Consider the following 14,053-nt stretch of genomic DNA (forward strand, 5'->3'; position numbering starts at 1 on the left):
AATATGAGGTGAAGGACAGAAGGGAGAAACAGAGGGAGAGAGAGAGAGAGCAAATTAAATGTTTTAATGTGATTTCCTGTTGTTGTTTTTTGTTGGCAACACACATTATGTCGCCTTTTGGGACCGTTTTCCGGTGACCCCCGCGCGTGACACAGTACGAACCAATAAGATGATCCGGTTCGAAGGACCAAATTGTGCTCCATAACTCTAGCGTGCTCGATGCAAGTGAAAGACGCTGCTCGAAAGAAACGTTCGTTAGGTTATAGCTTTTTCATGTTTTGGAGTGCGTCAGAGGACCAACACGTCTCTGTGTGTGTGTGTGTGTAGTTAATTTTTTTAAGTGACCCCGTTTACTCTTCCGCATGCTCCAAGTGAGCGGAGATGAGAAGATCATTTGAAACATGCAGGCCAACCTCACCACAAAAAGAAAATCCCACATTCCGTAAATGGTTGGGAATGCCTTCTCCTCCGAGCCCTCCTTTCTCTGCGAAAAACCATAAAACCATAACCTATAACGCGACGGCGATGGCGATGGAATAACTAAAACAGAGAACTGTTCTCAGCCGTTTAGTGTTTTTCGTATTATTATTTTTTTTCCTACTTCGGTTTTCAAACGGATCGAACAAGTTTTTCACACCACTCTAACGCTAACGAAGCGGCAAAGGAATTCGAGAGTGGAAAGATGAAGTGCCACCCAACACCCTCACTCCCCGGCACTACAGTTTTACCCGGTATTGCAAAGGGATTAACGACGATACCGGGGAAAAAGGGGGACGCGTTGCTGGTGGGTGCCGGCGATTGGGCGAAACACTTTCCCCACACCGCTTCACTCCATTTGTCTCCGCCTCCGAGCGGGCAAAGCAGGGAGGGGACCATTTTTCGTGCACAGAGCACACTTCCCATTCAATTGGAAGTTATTTATTATATTTGAAACTAACCTCGAACCCACCGTTCCCCTTGGCCTTTCTGTGCTCCTCTCACTGTGAGAGAACACACACACACACGTATGCACAGAAACACACACTGGTAGACACTTCTGGACAGACGGGAAAAAAAAGAATAAACCGGGACTGAGTGCGATGGAAAAGCGATCTACACACTCCAAACACCCTGCCCCGGCGTAGGCGAAGGCTATTTGACATTTCGAAGCAAACGCTTCCCGCCCACACGGCACCCAATGAGGCGAAAACTTAGCTGCCAGGGGGAAACAATAAATCAGTTACAGTGCCACCATGCTGCCCGTCCGCGCCCCGGTGAAGCTGGAACACCCGCCTGGAACGCGCGATGGACAGATGCGGACGGAGGCGGCCGATGAGCTGCGCGCAGCGTGGCGAGCGAGGTGAGCTTAGAGGATAAACCACAAACCACACTCCACGCTACGTTGGCTCTGTGTGTGTGTGTGTGTGTGTGTGAGTGCTACCGGGAAAACAACAGGCTGCTGGCACGGGCAAAGCGAATGGCGCACAGGCAAAGTGAAAAGTGAAACCTTATGAAGTGGAAAATGATTTTCCGATACGTGTGCTTCAAGTTGTGTGTGTGTGTGTGTACGGGGGCGTATTGGTGATCCCTTTTTTGAGCTCAACGTTTATGCTGGCCAACGGCCAAACCCAGATAGGGGTAGCTTTTCGGTAGCGGGCGGTCCGAGAAAACTAGTGGGGAAGGCTGAGTGGTAATCGAGTGGACGGCAAAAATGTATGAATCAATTTTCCAATTCTCCCTTCAACACACACACACGGATGCTTCTGATACGGTTAGGGCAAAAGTGTGCTGGATGTGTGTGTGTGTGTGTGTGTGTGTGTGTTTGCGAAGGGATCCGATGGACCCAATTCACAAACTTTAGCCATCTTTTGTTTGTGCGCTTGAGCCGCTTTTGTTTTCACTCCGCGAACAACCCCGAAGGGAGGGGGGGGAGGAGTGGAGGGGAGAGACCCCCCCCCCCCTTACTGTCTACCACTCGCACTAGCCATGTGTTGGCATCGATATAGAACCAGCGCACAAGCAAGCATCTTATCACACGAAGCCCAACAATGGCAAGGACCTGGAAGCGCCTGCATGTATGCAATCGCTTTCGAATTGACTCGGAAAGGACTTTCCCTGCTACACGCTCAACTATGCCAAATGCATCGATCGTCAAAAAAAAAAAAAAAAAGAAAAAAGGTGAAACACACTCACACATGTTTGGAGCGGTGCTACATATTACAGCAAAGTTTTGCTACATTCCGAGCGGGGATATTAGTGAGATGGGAAGTTTTGGTACCAGTTTTATTTTGGAATCAAAACTGCCCTCAAACTTCCCACTTTAGGATGACAGCCAATTTTGAATATTTAGATTTTTTTTTCTATCTACTATAAATAAACTTGTTTCGGCGGGAGGTGGTGGTCTCGGTATCCCTAAGGGGATTATTTTCCGCCGGGTCATGTGTCACCCCGGCCTTTTGTTTTGTTCCACCCCCAACGGGACCGGAAAAAGGCGTGAACCCAATCGAGAGAGCATTGATAAACAAAAAAAAAAGCGGGGAAAGCAACATCGACCAAGCTTAAATCAATTCCGCCGTTCGTCCTTTTTGGCATGTAAAGTATACTTTTTTGTGATTTCAAATGCAAAGCTTGCTACACTACAGCAGCACTAAAATGTTGCTAGTGCATCGGACATTAGAGCAGAAGCCCAGTACAGTAACGTTTCACTTCGTATCACACAACGTAAAAGTAATTCAAAAAAGGACATTGATAACCAACACAGAGTCTAACAAAGGCTTTCAAAAAAGATTGAAACAGGCAAAAAGTATAGCCAATTTCCAAATGTTGCCTCATTGTTGCAAAAAAAGTGATTTCAAGTACTACCATTATGATATTGGCTGATAGCGCCTAAACCCGATCGATCAATTGCGCTTTTTTGCGTGCGTGTATGCTATCGCTATTCCGATACTGTAGTTGGCTGTAAATGCCTCTGGTATGCAATTTCACCGTAAAAACAAATGGACTGTGGAATAGTGAGTTCGAACAATCGAAATCAAAATGGAGACACTTTTGATGAAACCCGTTCCGCTTGCATCTCCATCCCTTCTCTCCCTTAGTCTCTCTCTCTCTGTTGCTGGGTGATATGGTGCTCCTATACTTCACCGCTGTGTTGGAGCATAAGTCTTTGTGTGTGTTTAGATCAGAGATGTCAAATTGTTGGCCCGCGGTCGCTTGAGCCAAAATTATTTTTATTTTGCATTTCTGCTTCTCCAGTACAAGTCAGTCAATTCCGAACGCCTGAAGTTTGATGAGATCTTCAACTTCACAAATTTCTCTTACCAATTGTGAGACCATCCAGCGTCATAAAACCGTTATCGGTGTTTTGCTCCATCGGTGGAGCACGCAATTCCGGACACATTGTTTGCTGGTCTGGTAAAGCGGTTACAAAAATACTACAAATTATTTTTATCTCATAACAATCGCTTACATATGAATACATTGTGTTGCTTAAACAAAAATATGTGTTGATTTGATTTATTAGTTTCCAACTTTAAACTCACACTTGCTGTGTGTGGTTTCGGAACATTACTGTTTTATTTTTAATTTTAAGCAAATAATCAGAAAGAGTAATTGCTGTTAGCGAAGACTTTGAATGATTAACAAAAGCGCTCATCCAACACGACTGCAAAACGAGATTAATCAAATTGCTACTGAGGTGTGGGATAGCGAATCAATGCCTTGTGTAGCGTGGAATTTCGGCATCATCTACCCCATGTACAAGAAGGGAGACAGGTTGGGCTGGGCAGGGATATCACAGTGTTGACTCCTTCAGGATCGTCTTGTGCCTCGCGTTGAAGAGACAGACAGAAACTATAAAAAAAGATTCCGAAACGGAAATCGACCACTGATCAGATCTTCACCATGCGGCAGATCTAGGAGAAGATGGCAGAATACAGACGCAACACGTACCAACTCTTCATTGTTTTCAAAGCTGCATATGATAGCATAGCCAGGGTAAAACTATGCGAGGCTATGATTCCCGGCCAAACGTTCTTTTGGATTCCCGATTAAACAGATAAGACTAGGACCAACGTCACTTGCCAGGTGGAGATGGATGGAAAACTCTCAGGGCCTTTTGCTACCACCAAAGGTCTGCGCTAGGGGGACGGGCTTGCCTGTCCCCTATTCAACTAGGCGCTAGAGTGGGTTATCCGTGACTCGAGGGTGGAGACTACGGGAATCTTCTTTTATAGATCAACCCAGATCCTGGTATACGCTGATGATATAGACATCATTCTTCTGTGGCTCTCCCATGTAGCAGAAGCCTACCAAGGGATCGAGCAGGTGGCAGAGAACCTCGGATTGCAGATAAACCAGAATAATAAATAAACCAGGATTACAGAAATACATATACGTAGGCTTGACGTACAGATAGGTGAACGCAAGTCGTCCCAGAATTCGCATATTTTGTGTCAAAGTTCAGCAACAACTGCTGGTTGCCAACAGGTCATTACTACAGCCTAAGAAACAAGTTTACCCCAAGGAACCTATCGCAACGGACGAAGCTGGGACTATGCAGCACCTACATAGTACCGGTACTCACATACACCTCTGAGTCACGGGCACTGTCCAAATCTGACGAAACTCTCTTTGTCGCGTTCGAGAGGAAGATGGTCAGAAAGATACTTGGCTCCGTATGTGTGGAAGAACAATGGAGGAGTCGTTATAACGACGAGCTATATGAGATGTACGGCGACCTCACTGTGGTGCTTCGTATCAAGCTCCCCAGGCTCCGGTGGGCTGGCCATGTTGTACGCATGGAAACGGACTATCCAGCCCGTAAACTCTTTTTAGGCCATCCACAACGGCAGAGGAGGAGTGGTAGGCCCAAATTGAGGTTGCTTGGAATTAAGGCCTGGATAACGGACTGGCAGACGAAAGCGCGAGACCTTGGGCGGTTTCGGGCATTCCTGAGGCAGGCCAAGATCGCAAAGCGGTTGTAGCGCTGGATAAGGGAGTAAGTAAGCTCATCCAATACGAATAAAATACTGAATCTTTTTAGCACATTATTTTGGTGAAAATATCAGATCGAACCCCTCTTTAGGGAATAAACCAGCCTACTTAACTATTGGCCATAACTGGCAATGACTATTTTTGCGTCCTAAATCTGGATAGCTGGCACAAATTTAAAAAAAAAATCAGAGGTCTATGGCCGAATGAAAATATTCTCCTATAAACGTTTCTTGGATTTAATAATATAACAATTTTGCATTGAAGTTTTTACTGCTGCAACGGTCTTGTTATCTCAATATGGACTGAAAGGTACTGCCAGCGGTCCGATTTTGGTAAAACTATGTTGCGCGCCTGTACTACTATTTTAAGCGGCATTTTGCCCCGCCAAATGATCAAATGTGTTTGACATCGCTGATGGCGATGATTCAAAATGTGTTTTTGTCTGCATTTGCCTTCATCCGCCGCGTCCCGTTCAACGGCCGGTCCCACTCGAAATGAGCGCGCGAAACTAAATTAAAGTTTTTAATTAACGGCCAACTGGCCGTCTGACTGACAAAAGCGTCCTCGTTTGATTCATCGAGCGGTTTTTTTTCTCTCCTGTTGTTCTTCGTTCTCTTCTTCCGCTGCGTAGTGTTTGTTGCGCGCTCATTTGCTCGTACAATTACGCGTACAAGGAGAGAGGCGGGGCGATAAAATTGTTGAATGAAATGTTTGCAACAATACTGCACACGGCGCTTATTTTGGGAAATGAATGTACCAACCGAGTCGTGTGAGTGTGTGTGTGTCTGTTTTTTCCCGGTTCCATTTTTTGCCTCCGCTCGCATCCCCAATTACCGAAGGCGCGGTTCCATCGAACAGGAAAACGTTTTAATATTTCCGATGAAAAGTGCATTGCATTGATAGGGAGGAAGAAGTGAGGTGGGTGTGTGGTTTTTTTTCCATTTTTGCTGTTGTGATTTCCATTGTGTGTGTGTGTATGTGTGATTGTTACAATTACGAAATTGTACTTCACAACCAATTCCGTGAATGAGTTGGAATATGAGTAGCTTTGCTCTCCAAGCGGTTCCATTGCTTGTATTGACGGGTTCAGACGCGAGAGAGGACGGAGGTGAGGAAATCAAAGCATTGTAAAAAAGGCTCATTTTCACCATTTGCCACCCTTAAGGAGAAATGGTTAATGAAATCTAGCAGCGAACAGAAAATTGACTCGCCCTGTTGTTTGATTTGTCTGCTTTTGTACCGACGCACCTCTTGAGCTCGGCACGTGCCTTGCTACAAACCTTCGAACGGGGTGCTATTTTTGCTCTGTTCCACCTCTTCTAGCACCTCCACCTCCCTCCCCCCCACCCATTGGGAAAAATTTAATTAGTTTGCTTTTGGAATAATAAAACACTCCCGCTACCGGGAACTTCCCAGCGGCCAACCTCCTTCCCATGGGGTCGATGATGTATCAGTCGCACTCCAAAAATATAGACATTAGACGCATCGTCAACCACGGAACAGGCAAGATGGTCGGAAGTGAGTGTTCCATCACCTCTTCCCCCGGCAGAATGGTACCAATGTTACGTTTCAAATCTTCACTGCAGGCAAAAGTCCCTTTTACCACTGTTCAAACAACCCACTCTTGCTCCCCTCTCTTCTATATCGTTAATGTTTATAGTTATCCGGGCAAGCATGTTTTCGACCGCATGCTTCGACCCATGAAACGTTATTGCAACTGCAGGCTGTGCATTCTGGAGCTTTGGACCGATACACTTCATATATCATGCATTGTGACAAGACGCAAGGAGACGAGCGCGAAACGTTGCTTCACATCGTCGGCCATGAATTTCCTGCTCGTCCGGATGCTGCTGCTGGCAGGGCACGCAGCATAGCTTTGCTTTGGCATACTTTGCATTTCAGGAGCGTGTGGTTATTAGTGATTGAAAGTTATGGAATGCTGCTGCTAGTGGCCGAAGGCGTCATCCATCAATTACGTAACGCAAAAATTGCCATTTGGCGCAATGCACTTGAAATGATTTAGAGTTTAGAAAACTATAAATGTTACGTCATGGTACAATGTCTGGTAATACGTGTAGTAGGATCAATCTAATTAAAGAAATGTATAACAAAATCAAATAATAACGAACACTAAAAAAATAATAAAACATTTAATACCCATTGGTGGACCAATCAAATGCTTGGAGATATTTTTTGTAGCACCCAACTCCTGGTCACTCACTTGGTCATGACATTTTCTCCCTATGATAATCACGGCATTCGTGGAACATACTTGACCCACGTTTCTTTTGACTTGGTTCCAAATGTCAAAATTAGCATGCTTGATCGTCCTGTCTGCTTAGATGGTTTGTTGGGTCGAACAATAAAACATTTAAGAGAAAAAGCATGCTCATTTTGTTTCTTGGAACCACTCGCACGCCCCGCATATCTCCTATGACTATCGTAATGATCACCGACAAAAAATATCGCCAATTAACCAACTGACTGAGCAAGAGTTGGTTGCAAAAATGTCAGTAAGCATGTGAATGTTGTGAAGTCATTCGAGCTGCCGATAATACCGCGACACTCCCCAATGCAACGAAAAACAACAATCAGGAAAACCACTGGACTGGATAGTTCCTTGACTGGGACAGATTCAGGTACTATTTTGGGTAGCGAATTAAAAAGGCAACAGTATCAGGGACCGGAATGGGGTAAGGATCTGTTCTAGGACCGGTGTGGAATCTTAATCAGTTCAAGGAGCGGCACTACTGGTAGGTTACAATTCCATGTATATGTTACAGTTTCACGGCCGGTTTGGTGTAAGGCCAGTGTAGGTTTATGACGGATTCAATTACCTAGCTGGGAATGGATTCTGCTCCAGAACCAGTATAAATTTTGTAAAATGTCAGGATCGACTTCTTCTTCTATTTAGCGTAACGTCCTACGCTACGCGGACATGCCGGCCTATACAGGCTTTCGAGGCTTAATTCATTACCACGCAACCGGATAGTCAATCCTTGCTACGGGGGGACGGTCCATTCGAGGATTGAACCCATGACGGGCATGTTATTGAGTCGTTCGTGTTGACGACTGTACCACAGGACCGCTCTGGGTACAGGATCGACATGGATCCACAGGATCGACATGGGTTCGAAATCAGTTCCAGGAACGGTATGGGTTCTGAATAAGTTTGTCTTGATGTTGAATTAAACGTCACATGTTATTTCCATGATATTTTGACAAATGTGACAAATCGAAACGTTTACAGGGTTTTCCATTCCAATTAACAACTGTCCACAGTCTACTAGCAATCCTCGATTTGAAAAACACGATTGTCTACCACTTGCAAACAAGTGAAGCCGTTTTTGGTACACTGTCCATTTCAATTTCACAATAGTCGTCTTCGAAAAGACACGTCAGATGCGGCACGGGTGGTTTTGGTTTTGGCTGGAACGTGTATAACTTGTCTGTAAGAATTGAACCATGCTGTAAACAGGTTTTGATTGAAAATGAGAATATGGGAAAGTTGAGCAATATGGACAAGCTAAGCAGTTTTATCATTTGGTTTTAGTTATTCTTGGATCGTTACAGTTTTTAGGTTATTTTGGGACGTTGTAATATACAAATTTTTGCATTGTATTAAAAAATTAAAGTATAGATAAAACTGCCTAACATGTCCATGTTGCTCAGCCTTCCTAACTTCAAGTGCTACACGTTCCAGCCAAAACCAAAACAACCCGTGCCGCATCTGACGTGTCTTTTCGAAGACGACTATTGTGAAATTGAAATGGACAGTGTACCAAAAACGGCTTCACTTGTTTGCAAGTGGTAGACAATCGTGTTTTTCAAATCGAGGATTGCTAGTAGACTGTGGACAGTTGTTAATTGGAATGGAAAACCCTGTTACATCATCCTATCAGCGTTACGTAATTTATGGATAACACCTAACACGCTGCAATGAATGATCCTCATCGCCTAATAAAGTTAAGCAATGCGATTCTTTCCCTGAAGCCTTCCCTGTAGGGGAAATTGCGTGGATATCCTTAGTGCTTTACGCGTTATTCAATTTCCCTGAAATTGGTTTTAGGCTTGCAGGCTTTATTTGGTCCTTCATCTCTGCACACACACAAAGTCCCCACTGCATTGGCTTTCAATAGTAAATACCCAAATAAGTCAATTATATCAAAACTACCGAAATGAACGCGCTTGGACTTACATCGAGCAGAAACATCAGGCTGGCGCGCTGGTATAGGTTCGCTTCGCACATCGCCAGCACGACGTGATCGAGTGGTGTGAGTGCATCCTCTGTCCGTAGGTGATGGACGCCTCCGTCGTACACTTGCTGCTGCTGCTGCTGGTGATGATGTTGCTGGTGGTTGACGGCGAACGACGAGACAGTGCGCTGCAATGTCACACCGAGCGAGTAGATCCACATCTACGGGCAGGGGGTGAAAAAAAAAAGAACCAAGAGCAAGAAAACCAGTCCGAATAAGTGATTTGCGATAAAAAATCCAAATGCTGTGGCTTTGCTTTAAAAAAAAAAAACATAAAACTCGATTAAGGCATGATTGAGTTTATTGGGCAGGAGACGAACCCCGCCGCCATTGCGTTGCGCGCCGTGCTTTGACAGGTCTTATGTCAAATCATGTCAAATTAGTCGAGTGCTGGACGGGTGTCATAAAATGGGGGGGAAAACAAGCGCGTGGGAGTACACTCGTTGTGTGCCGCCCTGCCCCAGGGATTTTAATCGAATGTCCATTACTATTTTCAAGGCTCCGAATGGCACACAGCAAACAACCACCCACCCACCAGCTGCGACTGATGATGATGACGGACATGATTGGACACTTTTTTGCCTGCTACCTATCCACCCCTCCCCCTCCCCTAGCCTTCTCTCCTGTCAAACCACTGTGACAACTGTACTGCGGTGGTTTCAAAATGAAAAGTACAACCAAAATAGAACAGGAGGACGACGACGACGAATGGAATTGAAATGCAATTATTGTTATTGTGTTCGGACGGGCGGCGAAAAACCTGTTACCGCAGAAAACAATCAGCCTAACAGGGTTTTGCGTGGAAACGTTCGTCTACCTGTGTATGTGTGTATGTGTGTGTACAAACGCTTTTTTGTTTGTTTGCTGCTCTGTATCACTCTCCCCAGGAAGAGTTAAATAGATATTGCTGCAACGGGGCTTCAAAATGCATTACCCACTCAAGCGCCAACCATCTCCCCGACGAGCACATTTCCTTCCCGCTTTTTCTCTACAGTGTTCTACACTTGCTACACTTTTTGCAACAGGTCCTGCAGTGTGTTTGTGCTTTCCGCCCAGCAAACGGCCGTGTTGTTCTTACCTTTTCAACGTCCGACTCGCTGAACTGCACGTTCTTGCCGAGCGAGTTGATGTACTCGGGCGATAGGAACGGTTCCTCCGACGTACCGTAGTCCGGCGCTGCACCGGCGTCCCGTCCCTGCTCGTGCTGCTGTCCGCCGACGCCGCCGGTTGCCGGCACGATGCTGAACACAACGCGTCCGCGCGCGCTGATCTGCAGACTGGCGGGCGTTATCAACGGTCGAACTTTGCTGATTGATGGTGTTTCTGAGAAGGAAGGCGGGGTAAAAGAAACGAAACGAGATTAGACACGCGGTTGTGACGCACCGCCCAACATCCATCAAGCAGTCAAACGCAAGGTGAAGGACACTTGTGATCCTCCTTGCGCGTCCGTCCGGGTGGGCTTCGCTTAATGATAATTAATAGAAATGGACGCCCTGCCCCACCGTAAGGTATGTTTTCTCATTACTTCTGGCAATGGTTTGCTTCGGGAAGCTGTTTGCTTTGCTTTGCTGCTGTTTGTAGCACATTGCCGTCCAGCGTTCTGCGTGTTGGTGCCTCGTGCAAATAGATACGGTGTAATGCGTGCAATGCAAATTGTGTTGGAGTTCAAATTAAAACCGCCATTTTGAGGTTAAATGTTTTTCAAAAGTTTTTAATTTGAAGAAGAATTTTCTCTCAGCAAATACATAAACTGTAGCGCATCCTGTGCGTGTGCTGCTTGCTCGAAGAACAATAATTGTGAGACATAGCGGTTGCTCGTTGGTTGCTCTTATTGTTTTGTGATTTAGTCGAAATGTCACTTGAGAAGTTTGAAATTGAATCAAAATTAATGTAGTTAAACAACTGTCCTGACAACCTTGGTTACAATGACACAAGAAAATGATTTCAGGGCAATTTTTACCAAAACAAAAAAATTGTTGAATTTAAACTTTTCCATAAAAAAATATCAAACAAAACTGTTTTCACGTCGCTCTCTCCTTTCCTAAGTACAATGCACAGTGGATAATATCCATACAAACGGCGGGATGAAAATCATTTTCTCGTATTATTGCATTTTTCTTATAAGAAAATTTTCTCATATTATTGCATTTTTCTTATGAGAAAATTTTCTCATATTATTGCATTTTTCTTATGAGAAAATTTTCTCATATTATTGCATGTTAAGACCATATGGGACGGCCCCACAGTGTATTCTTCGACTGGTGCAACTTTATAACATTCCCGTCGTAGGCTCAAACCTCATTGGAATCGTTCTGTATGAGAAACTGTACCAGAAACACAAATAATAGTGCTCATTATACGATATTCGATATTCGATACTCGTTAAGTTGTTAAGCATTTTAAATTTGCTCGTTAAATGAAAAACTCGTAATAAGGGGTATCCATTACTGGGTACGAGGAGCTGCCATAGTAACCATAGTAATGGTTACTGCAGAAAATACATGCTAATAATAAGAAAATACATTTTCAGAAAATACAAATTAGCAATATCGATTGGCCGTTGGCCGATTGGCAGAAGAAACCAGTATAAACGAATCTTTAGTATGTATACTATATCTTTAAATTAGCGGAATATATGCTCTTGCATAAACCGTATTTGTACGACAAATCCGTCAAATTTCCAGCTCGATCCGTGGATAATCTACGCTGCGTGTTTTGTTGTGCATCCATTCAAACTTGCTAAAAGATCTATTATGTTTTTATGTATAAAATAGTTCAAGTTCATTTTTTGCAGACCCTATTTGCATACGTTCGATTAAATCTCATTTAGAAGCTGCCAATTGAAAACGCTTTGAAAAAATGTGTTTAAACTTTTTGATGCTTCAGACATGCTTCCTTAGAATTAATAAAAACATTAGGTTTCTCAATTGAAGGAAAAAGTATTTACTCTTGATGATGAAAGATGTTGAAAACTTTATGAATAGTCAGTTCGTCCTTTTGAAAACATTTGACAAATCGCTTACAAGCCAAGATCTTAATGCACGACAACTTTAATAGGAAAATAAAGATGTAGAGTCATTCTTATTAGAAATGGATTTTTTAGTATTTAGGTAAAGAGACTATGTATTTACCTAAGCGTGTTAAGCAAAATGTACTAGGTGTAAGAATATGGAAGGTCTAATTTTAATTATACTTCAGAGAAAGATTTTAAATATTCGATCGTAAATACACAATAAAAACGAAAAATGTAGACGAAAAAAAGGTAAAAACCCGGTAAAAAATTGTAAAAATTAAAAATACGGATAAAAATGTACCCCACGGTACAACAGTTTATCATTCATGCTGCGTAGAGGTTGACATCATTCGTTTATGATAGGTAGTTTTTGATACTGGTGGTTTGTGACTCTCAACAACATTATGTAACAAAATCGCCCACGCTCTTGTCAAGAAAAAAGGTAAATAATTTTCGTGTTGTGAGGATGATCGAAGCTCAACAGAATTCAAATTCAACCGAATTCAATTTGAATTCAACGATAAAAGGTAGGAAAAAGGTTGATATTTCATATTACATACTACTCACGACCGAAATCAGGTCGAAATGTAAAATGAATGAGGCAAAATTTTAGAAATGTTTGTTTTTTTTTTTTGTTGAATCTTGATACACTTCAAAAACAAGTTTTTTCGTCTTATTTAGACAAAGCTAAACAGTATGTTAAAAACCCGTTTCCAATCACATACTAATTGTTAAAATTTGATCATTATTTGCCTAAATATGATGGTTTATGTTCATGTAAAAAAAAAATCGGCACCAAAAACATTCATTAAATTTATGTAGAAAACGTGACTTTTTTTTTATTTTAACGAAGTTTAAGCATCCATTTTAAGAAAACGTATTTGGCGTTAACATGCGGCAAAGTTGGTTTTTCGAGTTCTATACAGGCGTGTGCCCAATGTGCAATGCAACGAAGAGCCGTCGAGCGCAGCCGCTTCGGCAATACTATTTAATTAGCAAAGAATCCAAAAGCTATGGGACGCGCCACGCCGAGAAGCGTTGTTGCTGCCGCTCGCTTAAAGTCACTAAAGATTTTGTGCAGTTTTCTCGCCCGCTCCCTTTTGCAGGATAACGCTAGGCAGACAGTGGAGCTGTGGAGGAGGGTAGGGGGGTTGGGATGTGGAGGAAATGGACTGAATGTGCGTCTGCTGGCCGCACACTGCGCTCGCACACTGCGCTTGACGTTAATTAATTGAATTAATTAGCGAGCCCGCTTGTCGGACGCAAGCGACGAACCCCTAATGAGCTTGTTAGCCGTTCAGGTGGAGCCTGGAGATGTGGTGGCGGCGGGCAAGGTAGAGGTAAAGGTGAAGCCGCACACACCGTCCCCCTTTCTCTCTGTCTGTTGTGTGTGTGTTTGTTTGTGTGTTTTAGGACATTCCTGCTCGATTTGGTGGGGTAGGGTAGGAAGACGCACTAGGCCGACCGCCGCCGGTGCAGAGCTTTTCATCTTAATCTCGGGAAAATAAACAATAAGGAAAGCAATTCAACGCTCGGCGGGGTAGGGTAGGTCGAGAGCAAAGGTAAATTTGTTTGATCCTGTTTCGTTGCTGCGTATCGGACCGCGCAAGAATGGAGCAAGAATGAAAAAGTGGCTCGTGCTGCAGTTCAAACACTATTTCAAATTCAAACTCACTTCGGCAATGCAATTCGTCTCTGTAGCTCTGTGTTCGCTGCATCATCGGTTGAAGCAATGAATCTTTTAGTTTGCTCTGGTGCGCTCGGATTGTACAGTGGATGGTAAGGGGAAAAACAGGGACCGAACACGAGACGG

At 43.8% G+C, this 14,053-nt stretch overlaps 1 protein-coding gene across 1 annotated transcript in view; it reads right to left on the reverse strand.

The window, feature by feature from the left end:
* LOC11175821 (uncharacterized) overlaps positions 1–14,053 on the reverse strand; it is a 118,554-nt gene that overhangs the window by 17,838 nt on the left and 86,663 nt on the right. The window contains exons 3-4 of the mRNA XM_061641772.1: positions 10,306–10,550; positions 9,170–9,388 (exon numbers count right to left, since the gene is read on the reverse strand). Of these exons, the coding sequence (XP_061497756.1) occupies positions 9,170–9,388; positions 10,306–10,550 (464 nt within the window). The remainder of the gene's footprint in view (positions 1–9,169; positions 9,389–10,305; positions 10,551–14,053) is intronic.

This window comes from Anopheles gambiae, chromosome X (genome assembly GCF_943734735.2).
Source record: "Anopheles gambiae chromosome X, idAnoGambNW_F1_1, whole genome shotgun sequence".
NCBI classification, from domain to species: Eukaryota; Metazoa; Arthropoda; class Insecta; order Diptera; family Culicidae; genus Anopheles; species Anopheles gambiae.